The 20,056-nt window shown below is 40.1% G+C and overlaps 1 protein-coding gene across 6 annotated transcripts in view; it reads right to left on the reverse strand.

The window, feature by feature from the left end:
• Positions 1 to 20,056, reverse strand: part of LPP (LIM domain containing preferred translocation partner in lipoma) — a 504,345-nt gene that overhangs the window by 2,965 nt on the left and 481,324 nt on the right. For all 6 annotated transcript variants that reach the window (XM_077754390.1, XM_077754391.1, XM_077754389.1 and 3 more), the window contains 2 exons: positions 6,624 to 6,802; positions 748 to 868 (listed from right to left, as the gene is read on the reverse strand). In XM_077754390.1, the coding sequence (XP_077610516.1) occupies positions 748 to 868; positions 6,624 to 6,802 (300 nt within the window). The remainder of the gene's footprint in view (positions 1 to 747; positions 869 to 6,623; positions 6,803 to 20,056) is intronic.

A 20,056-nucleotide genomic window follows, 5' to 3' on the forward strand; every position in this document is an offset into this window, starting at 1 on the left:
CTCTGGGTCACTAGAGCCAGGGTAAGAAAATGTTTTAAAATCATTTTTTCTGACTGTGGTGCCCTTCTGATACCCATATTATAGGGGGAAGACTTGCTACCCTTTGCTGTAGAGATGACTACATGTCCCTTGGGCAAGAATCCTTCCTTGTCACTTCCAACCTGGCTTACAGGCTTCCTGTGTATATTCCCACAGCACCTGTGCATACCTCCCTGGAGTTCTGAGCTGCTGCCTGACCAGTCTTATGTGCACAGTCAGTGCTTGCTAAGTCAACCAGTCTCCGTGACTCTGTGCATCAAGTTCCAACCCTTTGGAAAGGAGTGAGTTCTTATCCTTCTCAATGGCTGAGAAGTCCCATAGAAGTATCAGAGCCACAGTTAAAAACTCATTATAATGATGACAATAATAGTAACAAGAATACCATTTCCCACTAATTTAGTACTTTGTGGTTTATGATGTTCTTTAATGTACAGTTTTGTATTTTAGCCACACAGCTCTATTTGGGGAGGTCGATAAGAATTTGAGCCCTTTTTACAGGTGGGAAAATTGAGAGTGAGAGGTAAAGTGACTTACGCAATGTCACCAGGATTAAACGAAAGCGTAAGATCTAAAATCCACGTCCTGTGAACACAGGTGCCAGGGGGCTTTCCCAGACTGAATAACTGCTGCCTATGTGAAAATCCATCTCACTCGGGCTTTTCAGCATCTGCCTTGCACTGACAGGGTGTGGGGGTGCTGAACACAAACCTCACACCGGTAGCAATGAACGTGGAAATCGCGATCCAGAGCCACAATCCGGACAGTCTCCTCCTGGCCTGGGGCTGGCATGATAGGCTCCTTGCACACAGAACATCGGGGGGCAAATTTCCTGAAAACGGAGACAACAGTTCTGGTTAGACATGGAGTCTAGACACTGCCAAACAGGTAAGACCCTGAAGTGAAAAGAAAAGGCGAAGGTCAAGAGTCAGGACATCTGCTCTGTCATCCTGAGCAAATCACTTTCCTCTTCTGGGTCTGCTCCCTCAGCTGTAAAATAAGGGATTTAGACTCAGTGACTCTTGAGGTCCTTCTAGGTCATAAAGTGAGATTTTGTGAGGTTGCGGAGTGAGTGCATTTAATCCTTATGGATAAAGAGTATCTGGGAGCTGTTGGTCACTGGGTATGTAGCAAAGAATTAACTTGTGGATAGACTGCAAACACAAATCCTGGGCTAAGGCAGGGTCCTGGTGGCCCTTACTCTGTTTCTTTTACTTGAGCTTGTCTTGCTTGACTTTTGCTTCTAGACTTTTGTATGTGCTCCCCAGGACCCACACAAATATTCTGAGGTTGCTAACTGTGCATTCCCACTTATTAGTGCCTCTTTCCTTAACACTAAGTTCTAGGAATTAACACAAGACGCCTCGACCACCTATCTTTTTAAAACAGCAGAAGTTAGCAACTTTACATACACCAAATTTACAATGACCAAGTCTGTACCTCCTACATTTCGATTGTGTTAAACTCTTGTTGGAAAAGGCAAACCATGAGAGACTCTTGAATGCTGAGAACAAACTGAGGGCTGATGGGGGTGGCGGGGAGGGGAAGGGAGGTGATGGGCATGGAGGAGAGCACTTGTTGGGATGAGCACTGGGTGTTATATGTAAACCAACTTGACAATAAACTATTTAAGGAACAAAAAAAAAAAAAAGAAAAGGAAAAAGTTCAAAAGCCATCAAGTTCTTTGTTCTTTAGAGGGTTTTAGCACTTCCAAAAGGTATGAACACTTATGTGTATAGACACGTATATGTCTGTTTTTGAGGTTAACTGTTGGGGAGGAATTTTAGTATTTCCTAATCTCTCAATATTCCCGAATATGACCGATGGCCCTAAAATCGTTTTCTCATAGCAGATTAAGAGGCTGCAAATATAGGCTGTGTGTTCATCTGCATCTCCTGGAAATTAGGGGTAGCATTGGGGAAGGTGTGAAATGAGACATGATTTGAAATGGCTGTGGATAAAAACTGAAGAGGTTAAAAAAAGAATAAAAGGACAAACAGACTGTGCAACTCAGTTTTTTCATGGTAATGGTTTTAAGATTAATGACGTTAAAATTTATCTATTTGTAGTGAGACCTAAAAAGAAATAATGATAGTAATCTAATACGTTGCAGAGCACTCTGTGGTTGTCAAAGCATTTTTACATACATTATACTCTATATGTACATATTAATTTTCTTGGCAGCAGCCAAAAGGCATCTGTATGGCTGCAATCTAAATAAATATGAATTAAGCAGCAGATCAATTGATTGCTCTGAAAGAAAAATTAAAAGGATGAGGGTACAACTGCAGCAGTAATCAGAGTTGTTATAATTGGCATTTTATGCAAGAAGTTTACACTCAGTGGTTAAAAAAAAAAAAAAAAGGAAAGAAAGAAAGAAAGAAAACTGCTTTGGACTACCTGATTATTTTTGAATCTGGGTCACCAGTAGTGAAATAAGCAGGCTTCTGGAATCCACTGCAGTATTTCCTTTCCCCAAGCCCATTGGGACTGTAAGCTACATGAGGTCAGAAGTCTATCTTTCCTGTCATTGAACTGTGAGCCTGCCCCTACTTCCTCAAGTAGAATGACTTCTCTGGGATAAAATATCCTTCCGTGAATTTGCCTATTTTAGTAGTAATTATTTGCACCCCTTTGGGGACCACTCCACTGTTGAGCTTCCAGCTGGCAAGTTCTGCTCGGTCTCTGAATCTCCCGAAACAACTTCTGTGACCGGGGCAGGCAGCAGAAGTTCAGGCTGCCGCTCAGGAAATGGAGTGTCTGCCATCTTGCTCTATAAAAAGATGTGACTTGGACCCGTATGTTCAATCTTGAAGTCCTTGTCTTTGGAAAGGCATACGTTGTATTCTTGCTGAGTAAGGATTCCTTCCTACCAATCCAATTGGCCTCATTTCCATGATGGGAAAAAACAAGGGAAGAGACAGGAAGTGGTTTCCACAGTCCCCACAGTGTTCCTTGGCTTGCATTTTAAAGACTGTTCTAAATCCCAGGTGGTCTGTTTTAAGGCTCAGCTCACTAAGCAGATAATAATAATAATAATAAAAATAAATTTGATAAAAACACTTTTGATGGCTCAAATAGCTACCATATATTGTGTGCTTATTAAGTGCCAAGGCTTGTTAAGGACTCTGCGCGCTTGACCTCGTTTTTTACTGACAACAACATTACGAAGAAATAGTTTCTATCATTTCTGCTTCACAGCCACGGGGGCCAAGGCTCAGGGAAGGGCGGTCTTAATCATCTCGTGTCCTGGCACATCTCTGGCAATCAACAAATGGATGCTGATTAAACAAATAAATGGATGAATGTAATGTCTCTGATAAGAAGGCACGGATAGTGAAATAAAGGCTCAACGCAATGAAAGGGTCAGTTAAATAAGCCTACTTTTCTGGAGCTCACTGTCTTGGCACTGGGAATACAGAAATAAACTAGGATTCCTGCAGCCAGACTGGTGAGGGAGCACTATCTATTTCTGCATTTGTTCTATTAAGTGAGATATACATATCCTGCCATCTTGTAAAAATGATCTAAGGTGGTAGGTGTAAAACTGTGTGTTGTGTGTGTGTATTCTTTATTACTAATCAGGTTGTGGGTAAGTACTAGCTCTAGCTGATTTACAAAGCTCTACAGAACATTCAAACAGGGATAGGGAGGGGTTGCAGTCAAGGAAGTCTTCTCAGAGGAGGTGGTGATTGAGTTGGACACCTTGAATGATGGCCGTTTAGGTGAAATGGGAAAGTGTGTGTGTGTGTGTGTGTGTGTGTGTGTGTGTGTTGAGGGCGAGGGTGGATACAGTCAGTTTGCCAGGGAACTGGTTTGAACAGTCACTGAAATAACATATAGGAGGACTTGTTCCCATTAAGACAGAAGACTTGGGCCAGCATTGAGTGGGGGTGGTTATGCAGGCAATGGCCCCTTGACAAGGCCTTAAACATAGTATTTGGGAAGCTTACTCAAAGTGCAGTCCAAATCCACAGGGGAGCTTGTTTGAAATGCAGAATTGGAGGTCCCACCCCAGACCTACTGAATTAGAATCTGCAGTTTAACAAGATCCCTAGGTGACTTGTAAGCACATTAACATTTGGGAGGCACTGGTTTAGAAGACAGGATGCCAAGCAGGCGAGATCAATCCCTTCTCATGCGCCTTCCGCATCTCACAGTAACTTCCACTCTCGGGCTGCTCTAGTGACAGCCAAGCAAGTCTTCCTTGAACATAGAGAAGCCCTTCCCCACTTCGTCCGCTTCTTTATTTCCTGAGTGGTTCCTGCTGTCAGGAATCCCCGTTTCTCGCTTAAAATACTTTCCAAATTCTGTTTCCAGAAGCCTACCCAGATCCCGGGGCCAAGTAATCTCCTCGGACTCTGCCAGCTCAAGACTTTTTGCCTGTGCTTGTCTCATCGTGTCTGGCCCCTTCTGCCTGATATCACACGTACTCCGCGCGTATTCTCTCCCTCCTCCAGGCAAGCTCCTTGCTGACAGGGGTTTTTCTCTGTGTGTCTGTGCATTTTGTACTCAGGCAGTTTCTCTCCTTGTATCTCTCTCCTTTAGCACTGAGCACCCAGAGGGCTCTCTGCAGATGTGGCTGGACTGAATTGAAAGAGATTTCCTAAAAGCTCACAAAGGGAGGCCAAGACCAAGGCACCCCAAAACAGTCTGCAGAAGAAGGCTGTTTCCCCCTCTGTACCCTCTCCTTAGCCTTGCAATGTCCACCCTGGGTGGGGCTTTGAGCTGCTTTGTGCTCTAGTACTTTCAAGCCTCAGAAACAGAGTTCTGTAAAATGTATCTCTTATTTTCCTTTGCAAAATTGTGAAAAGATCAAAAAGGTTTCCCTCCCTCCCTCCCTGTCAATCATGTAGATAACATTATTTACAAAAAAAATAATTTGTGTTTTAACATGCCATTGAATTAGTCATGGAGGGGGAGGGACGGGGGCTGGAGATGGTTTTTCCCTTTTAGCTGCTCAAGTCGGCTTGTCTGGAGTGTTCAGACCCACACACTTATGTCACCAGTCCCAAGTCTCTAATTATGCTCCTCACTCTTAGAAATGAAAGATAAATGGCATAGATATAAACTTCCATTTGTCAGAATTGATTTCCTGTTTTAATTGGGGGGTGTAATAGATCAGTCTTTTCCAGCAACGGAAACATGTGTGCTCTGATTACATCTGTCAGTCTTTCTTGGATTCGGGGAAGTCTAAGAAAGGAGGCACACAGTGTTAGAAACACACTCCGTTGGTATCTTTTCACTTCCCTTAAATAGACGCAGGGTTTTTTTTCCCATGTGTAATTACAAGCTAAAAATATCAATAACGTGAAGTACAATTTATGCTGTGACTGCCCTTTCAAAGTGAGCCCTTCCTTGTCTAATTCAGGTTGAGAATTCCTGCCTCTGGGGTTTTTTAATTCATTCAGCCTCATGTCTTTTGGTGAGGTTTTCACTTTCTTTGCTACTTGGAAAGTGGAAAGGAAATTCTTTTTTTAAAAAACAGGAGTCTCAAGGCCCCAGACTGCTTATGGCAAGCTCCTCCTGGTTGTTGACAGTCAACAGGGCGGTGACAAATAACCCACAAGACTGCACATCTGGAGGCCGTAGAATGGAGACCCAACCTAGTGAGCCACATGAGCTTTATCTCTGTGAGAGCTTCGGACTGTCTCACACTGCCCCACAAATAAGCCAGAAAGCCCCCGTGCTTTTGCAGATCACCACTATAGCTTTCATATGCTTCCTAAATATATGTGACAAATGTCATCAACCAATCAGCCAACTAACAAAGGGGCCAAAGAAGAAGAAAGCAAAACAGGAAGCTGTACAATGTTCATGAAAACCCCAGCTATGACAGAGGAAAAAGGGCCCTCTGAATGACAGAACTGAAGGACATATTTTTCCAGGCCCATGAGTAGGTGACCTTGACCTTGAGACTCTACTTTCTAATCCTCCGCAAAAGACTGCACAGGACTGCATTCATTAATTTTATTAGAAAGCATCCTGCAGAAGAGAAGGCTGGGGTAGGGAAACAGGTTACGGGGAAGACGTGACAGCTAATGGCATGAAACTGACCCAAATATGTGAGAGGCCTATGCTAGGAAGAGAGACAGAATTGTTCTGTGTCCATGTCGGTCTCCCCGTGACCTCCTCTCTATAGACTGGCACAGATGGAGAGGTCAGCGCTAGAGAGAACTGTGGACTGTTACACCTGCGGAGCTTTAAGACAGGCTCTGTTCTAATGACCAGACTGAAAAGCTCAGAGAAAGGGAGCAGTTTGTCCACTGCCACACATCTTGTATGAACAAGGCCTATTTCCAATACACATACTCTGCAGCTGAGTCAACTTTCTCACAATCAGAGCCACACAAAGATATGATAGATGAGTCCCAGGCAAGCCTTTGAGCAGAAACCTGGGAGGGGGACCATATGGATTAATGGACACCCATTCCTGCATTTGAGGCACGGATAAATAACCTCAATTTTTAAGGTCCCACCAAATCCTGACATCCTACAGCTCTGAGAGAGAAGAATGTGTGGCCCAGACACCAGGCAGTAAGAACAGTAAGGGGACTGGCAGGCTCGAGGGGACAGAGTATGCCTACTTGTGGAAGTCCTCAATGCAGTGAATGAGGCCACCAGCGTCCACAGTGAATGGGATCCCATCAAGGCTGCGGTGGCACATCACACAGGTAAAGCAGTGAGGATGATAGGCCTTTCCGGTGGCTCGCAGGATCCGCTCCATGATGGGCTTGGAGCACACGCTGCACTGCTCCAGGGTGTTCTGGGGACAGAAAGACAAAGACCAATGTTAAGTTGAGGAGCTCCGTGTATTTAGTACCTCACGGCACCACAAGCAGTGTTTGTTACAGACACAACTGGCTCATGTGCCTATCATAGTACTTGGAAGAAGGCAGAGTGCACATATCTTGATTATAGAGACAAAGAAACACAGAAGATACATCAAGTGTCTTCTCTAAATTCACCCAGGTAGTAGGTGGCAAATCTAGCATTTAGAACACACGTCTTCTGACTTCTATCCCTTTTCTACCACCATTGCAGGGTTGATGGCAAACATTTCTGTAAGGGCACATACAGTTAAATATTTCTGGGTTTGTTGCAGCAATTCAGTTCTGGTCTCATAGTATGAAGGCAGTTGTAAATGCGCAGGACTGTGTTCCAATAAAACTTTACTTAAAAAAGTGGGCTGGATTTTGCTCAGAGCTATAGTTTTCTGACCCCTGAACTATGTAATCCAGGGTCTCCACTGGAAGAACACCTCACTATTCTAAAACTTGTTTAGCCATCAAAAATCTGGGAGGGTCACTCTTAAGGTCCTCCTTAAGAGTTTAGGATGGTCTGTCTGATGATGGAGACTCACAGAGTATGCCAATAGGACCCAATCAGGGCTCAGCATAATCAATAAGGCTTTTGGTTATTTAAAACCTTGATTCGAACACCACCTCCAAGTTTAGTGTTGTGAACCCTTGACAGAAAAGAAAGTCAATTTATCTGCTTACAAAATATGCTGAGCTTTAAAAAAACAAAACCCTCCCCAAAAGGCATCCCATCTGTTGATCAGGACTCTGAAAGGCTGATAAAATTGGCTATTAACTTTCCATTGTTTCCTAGAATCCCATGCTGCCTTACTAAACAGCCTTGTTTTGCATGTTATATGCTATATTCCAAGTGAGATGTCTGGACCTATTCAGAGTTTACAATCTAGAATAAACCTGGGACAGGGATCTTCTTAGAAAGATGAAGAACTGGAAGGGATGTGGAAATTAAGGAGTAATTGCCCTCTTACCATAAGAACCTTTAAATAGCTCTTACACAAGAAATGCCTTTAGGAGGATAACTAGTGTGCTGATGTCTCTGATAACAGTCTCTGATTGGCTTTCTTATTTGCATCTCTCCTCCTCCAACACTTCCCTGTCCCCTAAGTGACTTCCTGTTCCCGTTCCAAAACACAGATGGGATCAATTAACTTTGCTTCCAGCAAAAATTTCTATGGCTCCACAATGTGAAAAGAACTAATTCCTTACCTGACATTCAACCTCCCTTTCTAGGATCAGATTCCCCTAATGTCTCAGATTGCTTGTGCTAGTTCAAACCTATGAGAAACTTCCATACTTTTGTGCATTGGCTAATGCCTAGAATGAACCAGTTTGTCATCTTGACCTTTCAAGGTACAGGTCAGAAGGCAACTCTCCAGTAAAGCCTTCCTTAATGCCTTCAGTTGGAATCAATTGTTTCTTTCTCTACCCTTCCTGTGCACTTAATTTATGTTGCTTAAAGCACTTACAGTGTTTACTGTAGTAAAATTATTTGCATATTTGTCTATTTCTTCTATTAGACTAATCTCTTTAAGAGAAGCCACCATGTCTTTTTAAAAAGTTTTAAAATCCCAGTGTAGTTAACATACAGTGTTATATTAGTTTCAAGTGTGCAATATAATGGTTCAATAATTCTATACATCATCCTGTGCTCATCATGATAAATATACTCTTAATCCCCATCACCTATTTCATCTATCCCCCAACTCACCTCCTCTCGGGTAACCATCAGTTTGTTTTCTGTAGTTAAGAGTCTGTTTCTTGGTTTGTCTCTCTTTTTTCCCTTTGTTCATTTGTTTTGTTTCTTAAATTACACAGTGATATCAGATGGTATGCCTTTCTATGACTGGTTTATTTTGCTTAGCATTATACTCTCTACCTCTATCCACGCTGTTACAAATAGCAAGATTTCACTCTTATTCTATGGCTGAATACGTGTGTGTGTGTGTGTGTGTGCGCATGCGTGTGTGTGTGTGTATCCCTCATCCATTCATCTATTGATGGAAAACTTGGGCTGCTTTCATAATTTGGTATCATAAATAATGTCACAATAAACATATGGATACATGTATCCTTTCAAATTACTGGTTTTATATTTTTTGAACAAATGCTCAGTAGTGTGATTATTGAATCTTAGGGTAGCTCTATTTTTAGCTTTTTGAAGAACTTCCCTAGTGTCTTCCACAATGGCTGCACCAGTTTATGTTTCCACCAATAATACACAAGGGTTCCTTTTTCTCCATATTCTTGCCAACACTTGTTGTTTCTTGTGTTTTCAATTTTAGCCATTCTAACAGGTGTGAGGTGATATCGCATTGTAATTTTGATTTTCATTTCCCTAATGATAAGTGATGTTAAGCATCTTTCCATGTATCTGTTGGCATCTGTATGTCTTCTTTGGAAAGAAGTCTGTTCATGATTTTTGCCCATTTTTAAATTAGATGATGATGATGATGGTGATGATGATGAGAGTGTGCGTGTGTGTGTGTGTGTGTGTATGTGTATGTGTGTGTGTGTGTGCGTATGTGCTGAATTGTATAAGTTCTTTACATATTTTGGATACTAACCCTTTACTGAATAGGCTATTTACTAACATATTCTCTCAGTAGTTTGTCTTTTAGTTTTGTTGATTGTTTCCTTCCATGTGCAGAAGTCTTTTATTTTGATGCAGTCCCAATAGTTTATTTTTGCTTTTATTCCCCTTGCCTCAAGAGACACATCTACAAAAATGTTGCTATAGCTCATGTCAGAGAAATTACTGCCTGTGCTCTCTTCTAGAGCTTCTATGGTTTCAGATCTCACATCTAGGTCTTTAATCCATCTTAAGTTTATTTTTGTGTATGGTGTAAGAAAGTGGTCCAGTTTTATTCTTTTACATGTAGCTGTTCAGTTGTCCAGATACCATTTGTTTGAAGAGACTTTCTTCCATTGCATATTCTTGCCTCTTTTATAGAAGATTAATTGACCATGTAATTATAGGTTTATTTCTATGCATTTTGTCCTATTCTGTTGATCTGTGTGTTTATTTTTGTGCCAGTATCATACTGTTTTGGTACTACAGCTTTGTAGTATAACTAGAAATCTGGAATTGTGATACATTCAGCTTTGTTTTTCTTTTTCATGATTGTTTTGGCTATATGGGCTCCATATAAATTTTAGAATTATTTTGTTCTAGTTTAGTGAAAAATGCTGTTTGTATTTTGACAGGAATTGCATTAAATCTGTTGACTGCTTTGGGTAGTATCAACATTTTAACAATATTTGTTCTTTCAATCTATGAGCATGGAATATCTTTCCATTTGTTTGTGTCATCTCCAATTTCTTTTGTCAAAGTTGTACAGTTTTAAGAGTATAGGTTTTTGCCTCCTCGGTTAAGTTCATTCTGAGGTGTTTTATTATTTTGGTGTAATTGTAAATGGGATTGTTTTCTTAATTTCTCTTTCTGTGGCTCCATTATCAGTGGGTAGAGATGCAATGGGTTTCTGCACATTGGTTTTGTATTCTGTGACCTTCCTAAATTCATTTAACAGTTTTAGTAGTTTTTTTGGTGGTGTCTTTAGGATTTCCTAAATATAGTATCAATCATCTGCAAATAGTCAAAGTCTACTTCTTTCTTACCAATTTGGATGCCTTTTATTTCTTTTTCTTATCTGATTGCTGTGGCAAGGACTTCTAGTAGTGTAATGAATAAAAGTAGTAGGGCCCCTGGGTGGCTCAGTCAATTAAGGGTCTGACTTCAGTTCAGGTTATGATCTCACGGTTTATGAGTTTGAGCCCCATGTCAGGCTCTGTGCTGACAGTGCAGAGCATGGAGCCTGCTTGGAGTTCTGTGTCTCCCTCTCTCTGCCCCTCCCCTGCTTATGATCTGTCTCTCTCCCTCTCAAAAACATTAAAAATGTTTTAATAAACATTACAAATTAAATTTAAAAGTGGTGAGAGTGGACACCCTTGTCTTATTCCTGATCTTAGGGAAAAGCTCTCAGTTTTTCACCATTGAGTATGATATTAGCTGTGGATTTTGCATTTATGGCCTTTATTATGTTGAGATATGTTCCTTCTGAACCTACTTTATTGATGGTTTTTTATCATGAATGGATCTTGTACTTTGTCAAAAGCTTTTACTGCATCCATTGAAATGATCATATGATGTTTATCCTTTCTCTTGTTAATGTGATGTATCATATCGATTGATTTGCAGATATTGAACCATCTTTGCAACCCAGGAATAAATCTCACTTGGTGAATGATTTTTCAAAAAGTATTGTTGGATTCAGTTTACTAATTTTTTTTGAGGATTTTTGTATCTATGTTCATCAGAGATATTGGCCTATAGTTTTGTGTGTGTGTGTGTGTGTGTGTGTGTGTGTGTGTGTGTGTGTAAGTGTCTTTATCTGATTTTGGTATCAGGGCAACACAGGCCTTGGGAAAGATGTCTTAAGAATATATTTTGCTGTCCTATGCTCTACTTAGTACACTACCTGGAATAAAATGAAACCCAGGTTGAAGGTGTGCAAAAAAACCCCAAAACCAAACAAAACAAAAAACGAAGGAAGGAATAGTGTTTACGTCCTACCCAGGCATCTCTGGGCTGGTCTGACTCTCCTGTCTCTGGAATCCATCCCAAGATGAATTGGTAAATCCATCACCATCCTCTCCTCAAAGCTGCGGTTGCTGAAAGTTCTCAAATTGCTCAGTATGCCTCTGGTCACAGTCTAAACTCATGGAAACTATTAACCTATTTTCCCCCCATTTTGAAGTGGTGAAATTAAAATAGCAGAAGAACGTAAGATGAAAGTCTGGAGCAAATGATGCTCTGGACAATGAGGGCCCTGCCTTTTTTCGGCTCTGGTGATCTGAGCTGATGTGGCTATAAACTGTCTTCCCAGGGCTTGTGTTTTGCTCTTCTGCGGGTTCTCACTTTTTTTTTAAGGCAGTCCTGTAATCCTGTAAGGGAGTTGAACAAAACAGAAAATGCTTGACCAGAAAATGTGTCTGTTTGCATTGAGGCTTGGCTGCAAGATTTAGCCTATTTACTCAAAACCAGCAGCAGCATATAAGGTTGAGTCAGTTTCTAAGGAAAGACTTTATGGTCTGTGGAAGCACTGTTTAAAGGACAGGTAATCTGAACACTTACGCTACAAAGGAAAAACTGTAAAGTATGCCTCCAGTGAGACCACTATAATATGCCCACAGATCAGAAAATAAAGGTTCCAAGAATATAGCTGACTGGAAACTTGGGCTAGCACATGGTAGAGGAGGACATATTAAATGTCTCCAGTCAGCTCCCTTTACTGTACTCTTCTTTTGGTCTCTATAGCTGGTCCACTAGGAGCTGTAGACATATCTTCTCTTCCAGGAAGGGTAAAGACTCTTACAAAGCTTACCAAGATAAATGTGGTTACGATCTGCCAGCATACAAAGTTATTACGGTATTATTGACTCTATTCACTGTGCTGTACTTTTCACCTCTGTGACTTATTCATTATATAACTGGAAGTCTGAATCACTATGTGGTGCACATGAAACTAATATACCATTGTATATCAGCTACACTTAATAATAGTAAAAGACTTTTACAACAAGAGTGGAGGGAGCAAGGATTTCCTCAAGTCCAGCCCTCTGATTTCACAGGTGAGAAAAACAGACCCAGAGCACTGATACAATTGGATGTGAGTCACAGCGTTCATTAGGGGCAGAGGAAGGGTTAAAATCCCAGGTTCCTGAAAACACTTAATTCATAAAGGGATCTGATGAATTCATTGTGTTGCCTTAGGGAGGGAAAGTTGCTAGATGAAGAATAGGAATTGTTTCTCGGGCTTTGTTAGCAACCACTGTATGACTTTGGGTAAATCATTTCTTCTCTCTAAAGCTCAGTTTTCTCATCTATAGTACAATGATTAATTCGAACTCTGCAATTTTATTGCACTGTCATAGAACAGTGGAAAAAGGGTAATGTTTCCATTACTAGAGACATACTAGAAACAACTGGATAACTCTTCATCCGAAGCTTGAAAGGAAGGTTCATGTGCTAGAAACCTGGACTGTAAAATCTTTACTTGGTCTCACCACTTGAAATTCCAGAAATTGCTGGTGGTAGAATTTCAAGCATGACAGAGGAAGATCTTTGTGTTTTCTTAAAGAAGGTTATTTTAAAGACAGACTAAAAGATGCCCTCTTTGCATAAACACAGAGCTTTTCTAAAGTCAGTGAAAATGAAATGCCCAATAAAATAGTTTTTAAGGAAATAGACAAAGAAATAAGTCTCCAAGCAAATAAGTGCGAGACGGGCATCTCTAAGTATGTCTACTCAAATCGCATCTTGTGTGTGCAGTGTGGGTGCCATGGCTAATGGGGGGGGGGGTGGTCTAGAAAGGAAGAGTGCACTCTAGCATAAGAGTGTTTCATGACCTGGTGCTGGATCCACCTCTACTGCTCTTTGCCATGGATCTCACCTTCCAATTGCCACTCTGAGTGCTCTGCCATGGCTTTAACAAGCTAAGTTCTTTTATAATCCCAGAATAGCTCACATCCTTCCTTGCCTGGAGAATACCTATTCATTCTTCAAAGTTGAGCTCCAATGTCACCTCTTCTGCAAAACACTTTTAATTCTCTCTCTGCTGTACCCCAAGCAAATAAGGCTCATCTTCCACTCCCATAGGATTATATGATGCTTCGCTGATGACACTGTTCTCAATTTCATGATTTACATCAACGTCTACTACCGAACTGTGATGACCCCACCCTCCCTGCATGGAACCATAGTCATAGGCTGAGCTTCCTAGGAAACAGACAATGAAACAGATTTGCACACGGGAAGTTATTGAAGAGTGTCTTTGAGATCAGCACCTGTGGGAGAATACAGGAAGCTCCTGGGCACAGGGAGAAGATAGACTATGATGTAGTTACAACAAAGACCTCTGATAGTTCCCTGGGGAACTCTGGAGCTAAGATGGTTCTACAGAGTTGTCCTTCCTTGAGGCTTGGGGGTAGGGCCTTTACAACCCTGCATCTACTGGTCAGTGGATACAGGATGCTCTCAAGCAGGAGTGATTTTGGGTGAAGAGGTTCCCTTCAACCAACTGAGAGTAATTACCAAAGATAGAACTCAGCTATGAATGGTCAGCGGGGAAATAAGAGTCTTGGTCATGAAGAGGGATCTGGGCTGTGCACTACAGCATCTACACCATTACCATCCTTGTCCAGGACCTGCACATTTCCTGACACACAGTCAGCAACTGCTCCCCAACTGCGAAGCACCTTACAGCTTAAGCTGAATGAAGAGTCTGGATTTCTTTTCTCTATTTTATTTAAAAAAGTTTAATGTTTATTTATTCGAGAGAGAGAGAGAGAGAGAGAGAGCATGGGCAGGGGAGAAACAGAGAGAGAGGGAGACACAATCTGAAGCAGGCTCCAGGCTGTCATCACAGAGCATGATGTGGGGCTCGAACCCACAAACTGTGAGATCATGACCTAAGCCGAAGCTGGACACTTACCCAACTGAGCCACCCAGGCGCCCCTGAATTTCTTTTCTTTTTCTAAAATTCTAGGCATTGTTTGAGGGTTTTTTTTTTTTTTTTAAGAATCTGTAGAAAATGTTTTAGGCAGTTCTCTGATGAAGGTATGGCTAAAGGGAGATGATGTTAAAGTAGTAGAAAAAACAAGAAAGCTTATAAACTTTTCTGAAGTGATGGCAATACAATTGTGATTAAAAGCAAAAAAGTTAAGTGAAAATAAAAATAAAATCAAAAACAAATCTTGTACACCAAACTCCCAAATGTAACTGTTTTTAAATTGGAGATACAATCTGGTTGTATCTTTTCTATCCTTGGGTACTGTATAAATAACTTGTCTAATTCACAGGCAGAAGAGCTAGAGGAATCATCTGAATATAAATGAAGCCTATAGGTAACATAAGCATTAACTACTAGTTAGATAATAGAGAAAATATTTCTAAAATTTACATATTGCATAGGTGTGTATGCATGTTCAATGGTGAGTATTTTAAATCAAGAAACAGAAGTATTTGAAGATTCAGAAGACTATAAAGTGTTGCCATTTAGAAATGTTAAAATTTTCATTTCATAAAATTAAAATGTGATCTTATATTCAATCTTTATTGTTTTTTTTTTAGGTACTAAAGCAGTTTTGAAACAGAAAAGACTCTTGGAAAAAAATGAGGGTGATGTCTCATTTCTCGATACCGTTTTGGTCTTGTTGGGATAAAAATAACAAGAAGCAAGAAGAGTTTGAAGATATTAGGCCGTTAAGATCCTTAGAGATGACTCTCATCCAGGAGTTTACAATTCCCTTCTCTTGCCCACCTCTCCCATAATCCTTGGCTCAGGGAAACAGTTACCAGGGCAGAGCACCCAAAATAACCCCAAATCTCTCCTGGATGAAGAGCATGAGAGGATGGCGTCTGTGGGGGATCCATATTGTACAGTTTAAAAACCATGATTCTAGTCCAACTACCAGAGTCAAGAAACTAAGAGGCAGAGAGGGGAATCACCTAGTATCAGATTTGGAGTCAGAATATTGATCTCTTGATTCTCCCTCCACTGGGTAATCCCCTGTCCCATAACACTATACCTATTTCATTTTTCGGAAGACACACTCCATATCACAAACATAAGGCATTCAAATTGGCTACCTACAAGTTACATGTATATTAGGAGAGGATATGTGTCAATGACCTAAGAGTTTTTCTACTGTCAATTTCATTGGCTCCCACAGGGTACGATAAAAAACTCGTTGTTGTATACCTAGCATTGACAACAGTATGCTTAATCAAGCATAAACTTGATGCTCCCCAAATACGGGTTACATCATGCATTAATAAACTCTGGATATGCACTGTACATAAAATAAAACTATTCTTCTTAACCATGCAAAACAATTCTCTAGTCTGGAGCTTCTCAATAGGTAGGCTAAGGCACAGTGTGTCTCAATGGATTCCAGGTGTGCCACATCAGAGAGGGTCAGAAGGGGCCGGAGGTTTCCATAGTTCCTGAGTGGTCATCTTGGGTCAGGAGAAGCCCTACCCACTAATCCCAGTATGCTGAATGCACGCCATCGTTTCCCACAAGGATCATGATGTAAAGAAGGTAGGGAAGCACAGCTTAAGTGTTGGTGTTCCCAACAGAATAGTAACGTGGTACGGTAAGAAGGGCTACAGCTCAGCAAACCACTGAAACGCCAGGGACATTATTTAAACTCGAATAATTATATTCCGTGTCTAATTTTGTACTTTAAAAATTTTCTGGATTTTGATAATCAAGAAGTCTTCCCAAACGATGGCAGTACTTTTGGGCTTCCCTGTAGATGAAGATACCATTTTATCTTCAGTATAATGCTTCCCAACAGCTCTGCCTCCCAGTGAGGCACACATTTCTTATTAAAAAGTTACTTGCACTTTCCAAGTGTCCTTCACCTATATCTATATTTGTATCTTCATCTAAATCTATATCCGTATGTCTACTCCTATCTGTATCCAATATGTGTTTCAAAATAGATCGAAAATAAAAATGGTAAGCCCGGTGTCATCCCCTGCCTATGACTATGATTCTTTTAAATGAGAATCAAAACTCTTATTCTATAGATGAGAATTGTATTTTTTTCAAACAGGAAAACTCTTGAGTGAATTTATTACATGATATCAAATCCTTAGAATGTGTTTTCTTTTGATGTTATTACCCACACCCAAAAAATGAAACGTGTAACTAGAAATTCAGTAAAAGAACTCAACATTCTTATTTTTTTGTTCACTTCTGCTAATTTTTTGAACAAAACTCTTTACACCCAATGCCTGTATTACCTCAGCTTTCGTATAAATTCCCTGTAAAGAAACTTCCTGCATGATTTTCTGATGAGCAGAGCAGCCAGCATCCCCACTTAATTTAGCACTGCAGAAAGCCTAAAGAGTAGAACAAAATGTTCAACATTCTGGCAGGTACAGAGGCAGAAAGAACAAAGATACCATCCCTGCCCTCAGAGGTTCCCAATGTAGTAGGAGGAGCAGACACTTCTATAAATAACTGACTAGAGGCAAAGGACAGAACACATTGCTATTATGGAGGAGTGAGTAATGTGTGATGGAAACAGCGAGAGTAATTACTTCTGAATGGTAAGGGACCAGGCAACATGGCGGTGGTGTGATGCTGGGAACTTATCTGGGTGGGATTTGAGTTGGCTCTTGAAAAAAAAAAAAAAAAAGGATATTATAACAGGCTTTGGAATTAATGTTGTGTTATAACCAGAGTTTTAGTTCTCGAAGTCCCAGATGTGCCTACGTTGAAACAAAAGTGCTTTCATAGGAAGAGTTTGTACCAACGTCAGTGTACTGAGCAGCACTGGGGAAGGGGAAGTCAACACTGCCAGAGATGAACATCTGTGTGTCAACTGTATGCATGACTATATAGAAAAATAAATTCTTACAAAAATTTCTGTGCATATTGTGCATATTTGGACAACATAAACTGGATTTAAAATGAGGAAATATGTCCTAAAACCACAAGCAAAACGGCAGACAGAAAGGACAAAAAGATCAGTGCAGTTAAGTCACTGTATTCTCTTTTGCCAGGAGCCACAAATCACATTTTTCACTGAGTAAATAAAGCCCTGTTGCTTATTCTGAAGCGTTCAGGTTGCGATTACGATCTGAGCTTTAGGAAATTAAAAATAAAATCCCATTAAAAGACATTTAGTTTATCTATACCTTAAGGCCTAGAGAGGTGGTGTTTTACCTTAAAATGTTTAGCCCTGATAGTACGCTAGCTTTCCCTAAACACTTCTCTTGAATGTCTCATAACCCTTGAGGCATAGGATGAAGGCGGAGGGGGCTGAGCCCTGATGAATGTGCCCGACCTTCATGCCAGGAGCAAAATTAAAAGATCACAGCACTCCATGGAGACTATTGTAAGAGGAGAAAAAAAAGAAGAGAATTCCTTTCCTTCCCAGCCAAGTCAGATCACAGATCTGCCTTTACAACACTTTCAAGGTACAGTCTGTTGGGACTTGTCAACTCAGGAGCCAGAGCAGTGAGCTTGCTGTACACAGTGAGAGAAGTAGTGACAGATTTGAGACCTGGGCTAGAAAGTGCAGGAAAAAAAAAAAAAAAAAAAAAAAAAAAGAAGGAAAGTCCAGGCAATGTTCCTGGCCTCCCTGGCCTTTAGTTTGCTCATCTCCTAAATAAGACTCAAAGTGTCTACACTGCAGTGCTGTCAGGACCAAATGAGATCTGTAATCTCATTATATAATAAATAGTTTCATGTCATTCTCCTTACAGATTCTAAGGGTTCTAGGACATATATTTAATTAACCTGGCATTCATTGATTATTTAATTGAATTACTATATCTAAGCACTACATTTCTCTTTTATTCTAATTTGTCCTTCACCATCGATTCTTCTACATTTTATAGAAGAATTTTATCTCTACTTTTTTTAAAAAATGGATTATTTAAGGAATCCTGTGTATGATATCCTGAGTCAACTGGATAATACCATAATATAAAATGAGCTTCTGGATTCCTAAGAGATTTTCCTTCTTGCTTCCTGGGAGTTTTGTGGATAAAAAGCCCATCTTACTTCTATGTAAACATTGTTGTACCTCAAAACTATAAATTTCTTAGTCCTTCATGAAAGTAATTTACATTATTGTATACTCCCCAAACGAAAACTGACAGCTTGCCTTGGTAGAGTTTTTAAAGTTTACTCAGTGTGCACAAAGATGACCTCATTTAATCTCTACAACAATGTATTATAGAAGGTTCTTGTCCCAGTTACATGCCACTTGACTATAAATGTGTTTGGATTTGAACCTATGTCTTCTAAATTCAAAGACAAAATTGTTCTTTCTTCTACTTCACACTATCCTCCAGGTAAGTTTCTACTATAAGTTTCTATCTCGTTTGTGTGATGCTAATTACACTGAATGCAGTTATGCATTTCTAGCAAACTGCCATAGCACTTCACAAGTACATAGTTTGCCTAAGCTTGAAAAAAATTATGAAAATCATCCTGTTCAACTCTCTCCCCTTAGATGGTAGCATATTGCATTCAAGGAAGTCAATTGCTTAGTGTTGTAAATTAGACAAAGAGCTGAGTTCAGGGCCTGATTACCTTAGTTTCTATATAGTGTTCTTTCCCAAATACCACGCTGGATCATTTTGGAGTACCAAAACTTCTCTTTAGTGTTCTGGCCCTTGTTAGAAATAAGAATATGAAAACTAATGTTGGTTAGTTATTGACATAATTACTTATATTGCCAATGAAAAATCATTAGTTGAGTATATGACATAACTTGGGTTTTTGCCATTGTCGAAACAAGGTTATCTTACACAGGTAAGTATGGTGGCCCTCTGGCTAATAACTCAGAGAGCTAATCCTATCCTAAGCCTCATGACATGATGTTTTAGGTCCAACTTTCATAATTCCTGCTACTTGCACTTTGTAAATAGAGGTTATTAACAGAACTCAGACCAGTTCCCCTGAGGTAGTCACTTTCTGGAGTAGCTGGAACTTCACAGCTTATAGAAGACAATTCTAACATTTGAGTATCAATTTTTTTTTTAACCTATAGAATGGGATACTAATATTTGTCTAGTCTATCTTTCAGGTGTTTGATAACGAGATAAGAAATGTAAAGTGCACTCTTACGAATGTAAAGATTAACTACAGAGAACAAGCCTGTGGTTACCAGAGGGAGGTCGGGGGGAGGGGGGATGGGTGATATAGGTGATGGGAATTGAAGAGCACACTCATCATGATGAGTACTGACTGATGTATAGCATTGCTGAATCACTATATTGTACGCCTGAGACTAATATAACACTGCATGTTAACAATACTGGAATTAAAATGTAAAAAAAAAATAAGAATGTAAAGAGATGTAAAGATATTATTATAAAGTTCTTTTCTCTATGCAAAACTACTGTTCCATTGTGAGGATTGAACTTGATTCTTTGTTCTTCAGTCTCTGACTAATCAGCTGAGCCTACTTTCCATTTTCCTTATTAGTGGAGAGAAGACAATATGAGATGTACACATAGACATCCATAACCCCATGCATCATTTGGGAAAATACAGTGTGCTTTTTATTTTTCTTTCATTTTTATTTTGTTTTCAACAGACATTTTGTGTTGTTATATTTTTCTTTCATTGACGTATGTGGAACACCTAATAAGTGATGGAACAGGTATATAC

The sequence above is a fragment of the Crocuta crocuta genome, unplaced genomic scaffold (genome assembly GCF_008692635.1).
Source record: "Crocuta crocuta isolate KB4526 unplaced genomic scaffold, BGI_CrCroc_1.0 scaffold70, whole genome shotgun sequence".
Classification (NCBI taxonomy): domain Eukaryota; kingdom Metazoa; phylum Chordata; class Mammalia; order Carnivora; family Hyaenidae; genus Crocuta; species Crocuta crocuta.